Source organism: Periophthalmus magnuspinnatus, chromosome 9, assembly GCF_009829125.3.
Source record: "Periophthalmus magnuspinnatus isolate fPerMag1 chromosome 9, fPerMag1.2.pri, whole genome shotgun sequence".
Lineage (NCBI taxonomy): Eukaryota > Metazoa > Chordata > Actinopteri > Gobiiformes > Gobiidae > Periophthalmus > Periophthalmus magnuspinnatus.
The window spans coordinates 21,508,486-21,515,094 of record NC_047134.1 but is presented as its reverse complement, the minus strand read 5'-3'; the positions used below and the strand labels follow the sequence as shown (position 1 = coordinate 21,515,094).

The 6,609-nt window shown below is 37.6% G+C and overlaps 1 protein-coding gene across 1 annotated transcript; it reads left to right on the top strand.

Annotated features, from left to right (window-relative positions):
* The first annotated feature begins 344 nt into the window (after nt 1-344).
* fgf17 (fibroblast growth factor 17) lies at nt 345-4,012 on the top strand. The gene is made up of 5 exons (XM_033973003.2): nt 345-413; nt 503-539; nt 666-843; nt 1,875-1,981; nt 3,704-4,012. Exons 1-5 carry the CDS (start codon nt 382-384, stop codon nt 3,998-4,000), a joined length of 651 nt encoding a protein of 216 aa, XP_033828894.1. The 5' UTR covers nt 345-381; the 3' UTR covers nt 4,001-4,012.
* The last annotated feature ends 2,597 nt before the right edge of the window (nt 4,013-6,609 follow it).

Genomic DNA, 6,609 nt, shown 5'->3' with positions numbered 1-6,609 from the left:
TTTCAGGGAGGGACTAGCTTTTTAACTGTGGAGCAGCCAGAGCCCAGTGTCACAGAGGGCTTGACAAAACCTGGAATTAACCCAAGCGGACCTCCAAGGGACACCCCACGTTTTTACTTTCAACGTGTATGAAGATGATTTGGACACAAGCCACGCGGTTATAAGTTATAATGGATGGACTTGGATTTTACGCACGATCATTCCAAGAGCATTACGCAGCGTCACGACTTTGGTAACTTCAGCCCGGATCGGTCACATATGAGAGACTTGAGTGACTTTGGATGGACAGGTCAAGAGTGCAGTGTGGCGGATTATTTTACAACATCCTTCTGGGATTTATCTGCCTCGACGACACGGATGAGCGGGTGAACTGAAAGAAGAATGTATGGAATAAACCAGCGCTGTATTTACATGTAAGGCAATGTTACAAAATGATTTTATTTATATGTTCGCCTCATTGTGACATCGTCCTAACTGTATTCTTCTCCTCCTTTTTATCCAGATCGTTTCATTTTTTCGTGCTCTGGTGCCACGCACAGGTAAGCGCATTTCTAACTTACTTTTACGCAGAGTAGCAGCAGTTATACTCCAATACGCCAGCAACGTATTATTACAGATTAGAAAAGACACAATTATGTACTTTATTTTTCCCTTTGCATAAAAAGGGGGAGAATCACCCGTCTCCTAATTTTAACCAGTATGTGAGGAGCCAAGGCGCAGTGACGGACCAGCTGAGCCGCAGACAGGTCCGGGTCTACCAGCTCTACAGCCGAACCAGCGGCAAACACGTGCAGATCCACGGCAAGAGGGTCACCGCCACAGCGGAGGACGGCAACATGTACGGTAAGACGACACTCACACATTTGGCACGTATTTGAAACATGCGTTCTGACAGCAGCCTATTTGTTGCCATTATAAAAAGTAATTACACCCGCATAAGCTAGAATGAAAAAAATAATTAATGTATGAAACAATTTAGTTAATTAGGCTAAATAAAAAGAACATAAAAAAACATAAAAAAGACTGCAAAACATTGTTAAATTAAGTAAGCTTTTGTGCATTGTGGCTTTGAATGTGCAGTGTATCTCCTTATTTCACATAACTGTCATATAGATCACTATACTTTTTTATTAAAGGCAAGACAAAAAATGAAAACCTACTCCAGATTACTACTTTTTGTTGCATTCAACTCAACTAACACAAATAAGTTCAGTCATAACCAAAAACTGATCTTGTTGATGTTGTTCGGCATACTGCACTTGAACCAACTGTACCTGTAGATTGTCATCACTGAAAAACCTTACTGTTCCTATTGGTTAACTAGTTCTTCTCCACACATACTGTTTTCTACTTACTATGAACATAATGATAAACTTTAGCAACTCCTATCCTGACAGAACTGGTCGGGCCCATGCTGTGGAGACTTGTCCCCAGGCCCTGTCCGTAGTTTCGGGCCTCCCTCTGTGCACCCTTTCAGTCCTGTATGTAAATTCACTCCCTGCTGTATCCTATGAGGCTGTCGTCTGGCGTATTAACACCTGATTAGTCCCAGTCTTTTGTTTGAGCTCCTCCAATACACACTGTTGTTGTAATGCCCAATGCCCCTAATTAACTGCAGGATAAAGTCACTTAACAATGTATATTCAGCCCTCTAATATCCTCAACTAACATTTATTCAATCATTTTGTCATTTCTGAAGCCTCTCCTTTAGGCCTGTATTGGCACTGCAGCTTATACTGTGAATGGAGGTTTATCTTAACATGTGATCCAAGGCAAACTCTTATGTTAATTTAAATAAACAACTTCAAAATCATGAGCACTTTGCCTATCTTAATGGGTAAACGTCAATGAATTTAAAATTTTTTCTCTCGCAGCTCGACTCTTCGTAGAAACAGACACTTTTGGGAGTCGTGTGCGGATACGAGGAGCAGAAAGCGGCCGTTACCTCTGCATGAACCGGAAAGGAAAGCTTGTTGGAAAGGTAAAATTGCACTACAGCTACTAGATTCTCACATCCAAGTCACAACTAATCAATTATAAAGTATATGTGCTTCTGATTAGCAGCTATAATAAAAAATTTGAGATATAACATATGAATGATCAATTATTAAAGGTCCACTACTTATTTACACCATGGTATCTTATTCCATTATACCGGAATGTTCAGTACTATGGCATTAAACCTTTCAATCTCCATGGAGACAAGCAGGTGATACCAACAGGCTAAGTTACAGGTAGGTAGGTATTTTCAACAATAAAAACAACTGTGTGTAAAGACATGCAAGATAGAAGAGATACTGTGGAACATTCCAGGAAAACCAATAACATCTCCATGGGCACAAGCAGGTGGCATAAAAAAAATGAGTTTGTGTAATTCCATAAAATAATGAGCAAAACAATATCCTATTTTCAAAAACATGAAACTAAATATCTGATATAGTTTAGTGCTGCATAAATAAATATTGTACCCTGAAGTGATACTCGTATTGAAGTATACAAGATACCCTCTGCTGCCCTCACCTCGTGGAGTTGTGGGAAAGTGGGCACCCCTCGCACACGTCATGCTTTGGCAGTGCACTTGTATTCGGTTATAAGTCAGATGGACACTTCCTCTGTGGAAATGGAAAGATGGATGCCCATGTGCTGCAGCCTCGTAAATCTGTTGGTGTCCAGGGCTGAGAGGTGTCAAAGCAGCAGCAGAAAGATAAGAGGGAAAATCAAAACAGGGTTAGAATGACATACGCTTCCTGAAGTAAAGACATACCAGCACGCTAAAAAATATTAAGGAATTTAGGGGGGAAGTATTTACAAATATTTCTAGATGTAATTGATAGTTTTGAAATAAATCAGTGCCAAAATATACGACTACTGCTAGCATCACAAGAATTTGGCAATAGTTAGAAAACAAATTCAACAAAAAAAGAAAAATGTGCACAGTTTCCATAGCAATTAGCTATTCAAAGAAATATAAAATGTCCTCACAATGTCACCTATAAACAGAAAGTCAAAATCCATGAACTGCAAGAGAAGTAGAGCAGAAGCAGTACAACAACCATGTTTAAAAATATTAAAAGCAAAGCAAATTATGTATATTGATCTAAACATTTTAAGTTCCCTAATATCCTAATTAGGGATGCACTGATCCACCATTTTCAGTTCCAATGACAATATCGATACCAGTGTAGGGACGGAAAATGGTAAAGTTAACTATCAAACAACAGATCCAACTGTGTTATGCAATTGTTATTTATCCTTCAAATCACTACTGAACAAGTTTGTATGAGTAAAAGTTCAAACATTATGAGACATTCTAGGCCAAAATCAGCCTGTAAATAGTCTTACTACATAAAATTAAAGGCTCAATCAGTATATCAGCTCAACCAATATCATGTAGCCGATACATGACCCAGCTAAATTTTCAGTATTGGCATCAATAATCAATACCAGTATCAGTATCGGTGCATTTTAATACCAGTATCAGTATCGGTGCATCCCTAGTCCTAATCCGATGATTGTTAACAGAGCTAACTACTAACTAAACAAACAGATTGATCAAAATTCACGTCTAAATTATGAATCTAAAATAAAGTATTTGCCCTTTAGCATGTATGTGTATTGTTTTGTGCATATTGCTGTATTCTGTGTCATATATGTTGATGAATTGAACTATCAACTAAAGAAATCTTCCACTCTTCCTCCCCAGCCCAAAGGCCGGAGCAGGGACTGTATCTTCACTGAGATCGTGCTGGAGAACAACTACACTGCTTTCCAAAACGCCAAATATGAGGGCTGGTACGTGGCCTTCACCCGGAAAGGACGACCCATCAAGGCGTCCCGGACCAGGCAGAACCAAAGAGAGGTGCATTTTATCAAGAGACTGCACACAGGACCTCCCCCCTTCCCCAACATGGACCACAACAAACACTTCGAATTCATACGGTTTCCAACAACGCGCCGAGCCAAAAGGAACCGCAAATCTCGAGTCACTTCTTCATCTTAACAAAACCAGCCACTAAATGGACTGATGAGAGCTGTGAAATATGGACACAGATTTATTTTTGTATATTTTTGATAGGTAAAAGAGAAAAAAAGTGAAATACCATAAATCTAAAATAATATTGTTGTTATGATCAATTGTAAATACTGAAAAAGAGTAAAGCAGATGCATTATTTAATGAGCTGGTGTTGTGTGAGTTTACTGTGGAATTTTGCAATCATGTTTATTTATTTCATATTTATTTAGATAAATTGGGTTTTAATAGATCCAACCTCTGTAATGTGCTATGTCATTATACTCTATACAATTTGTACAATGAAATGACACAGATGAGATGGAGGTTTAGTCCTTTGTCACTACGATGGACCCACATTTTTAATGGTAGGGAAAACTGGAGCACCCAGAGGGAACATAGGCAAACATGGGGAGAACATGCAAACTCCACTAAGCAAGGCCTCATCCAGGAATCAAACCTATTATCTTTTTCTCCTGTTTTCCTGTTAACCACTCACCACTGTGGTATAGTAAAAGAGAGATGTGGTGATAATTTTATACACAAGTACAAGTTTACCATAGTCATTTATTAGCCTCTCAGAAGAATGAACTTTTTTAGAGAAATTTGAATTTGTAATCTATTATATATGATAATAAATTGCAGGGCTGGTTGTGAGGTGAAGTGAGATATGTTACATTTGGATTGCCTTTGTTTACTTTTGGAAAATGTATGTCCGTTAACAAAAACCTAACCATACAGTTATTTACATAGAATTCTAATCTATCTATCATCATGGGTGTCCACTTATGTAAACGTCAGAATAACAAATTACAGTTTGAATTTAATAGTTTGCACTTCTCCCTTCATATGTTCTCGATAGACATACTATTTAACAGTATACTATAATCAATAAGAAATTAAGCTAGTGTAATCCCCGAAGAAAATGATGTCGACTGCGTTCATTGTAAATTGTAAGTTCTGCCTATAGGAATGAATAGTGTTTGTATTGTGACATCTAAAGTGACATGACACAGCTTAAACACAATATAAACATGGTAAAAGACAAAAGTCATGACTCATGAGAGTATTCAGTATGTTGATGTAACAAGCTAAAAAAAAATCAGATCTCCACAGTGCAACAGTCATAATATAACCAAGCAATACGTTTTATAATATACAAAATGAAAGCCTCCCTGTGGCCTCAACAGACTGACACACTATGATGGCAGATCAGAAAGCTATTTAGAGTCATGCCAAACAATGTAGGTCCCTCAAACTCACTAAGACGTGTGCATTAGTCTGAATTAGCCTTATTATAAATAATTAGAAACTCATTTATTTTTGAGTAATGAGATCTATTTTGGATGCGATGATGGAAAAACAAATACATGATAAGCCCAGATACTTGGGGGTCTTTTTTAGTAGGTTTAGACCTGTTTAGTCCTTCTTTAAAATTAGATTCGTTTTGTATACAGGTGGATAAAATGCATGTCTAGTTTATAGATACAAGATGAAAATGGCTGTTTGGAACAAATAAAAAATTGTAATTGTTTGGAAAAAGCTGTGAAGGTTTATACAAAATAAAAATGAAAAATTTCATCACTAGTTTCTGAAATGGCAGTGCTAAATCCTGGCTTAGTCCTTTTTTTGTCCCCATTTAATCTTTTCTAATCTCAATTAAAACACAACTTTTTAAATGCAACACTTTTACCTAGGTTTGACAATTACTGCACTTTTCCAAGACCCCACAATGCTTCGACCTTCTTAAACCCATGTGGTAACTGGACACTACCTTTTTAATTTTAACTAAGTCATGGCTTTCCACATTGGCAGTTCACCCTGTCCATGGCAGACACAGCAGTAGGTAGCCAGATTTGAAGTTTAAGGGGAGATTTACGTTCAACATGACTTGCCTTTGGGCCTATTATAAAACTGTAGCTCCTTATTCGGGAGATGTAAGGTGAGGGGTGAAGACTGGTCCCCTAAAGGTCGGGCCATCCCTGGAAAACACTGCACCCATATGAAGAAGCCTGCCTAGTGTCTTATGCCTTATGCTGCCAGAAATCAAGTTAAAACAGAACCGGGGGAAGGGAAGGTGGAACTGTGTGTCATATGTTTTTAAAATGTTATATGTCCTTACCTGGCAATAGGCACGTGGGATTGGGTCTTCATCTTGGTCCATGTGTGGTCCTTAGCGAGCATGGGTCACAGAGACTAGAGAAAAACAAATGTCATACTATTATGATGTTTTTCAATGTTACCAATGGTCTGCATTAGTAATGAATTCACTCTTGAATTATTTTAGGGCCATCTTAAATAATATTAAATAAGATATAAACTTTGGCATGTAAATAAACTTCTAAACTATCCCAAAATACATAAATTCTAAAGTAAAGTACATCCAAAATTTACATTTGAAGTTGTAGCCTACCTAGCTGCAACGCATTTGATCATTTATTCATTCTAGACTAGCCTGCTCAAATAAACCCAAAGAAAAACATGAAGTAAATCAATGATTGGATATTACCGAATAATGCAAATGTACTCTTTTCCTCTCATAGCTCACCAATATGAAAAAAGTGCAGAAAATGTAGTCCAAAAATCTTCAAAACTTCAA

Excerpts from the sequence above, each read along its gene's own strand:
- fgf17 (XM_033973003.2), top strand. The coding sequence starts at position 382 with ATGTATGGAATAAACCAGCGCTGTATTTACAT. Across the intron at positions 844-1,874 it reads GGAGGACGGCAACATGTACG|CTCGACTCTTCGTAGAAACA; the intron begins GTAAGACGACAC and ends TTTCTCTCGCAG. Across the intron at positions 1,982-3,703 it reads AAGGAAAGCTTGTTGGAAAG|CCCAAAGGCCGGAGCAGGGA; the intron begins GTAAAATTGCAC and ends CTTCCTCCCCAG.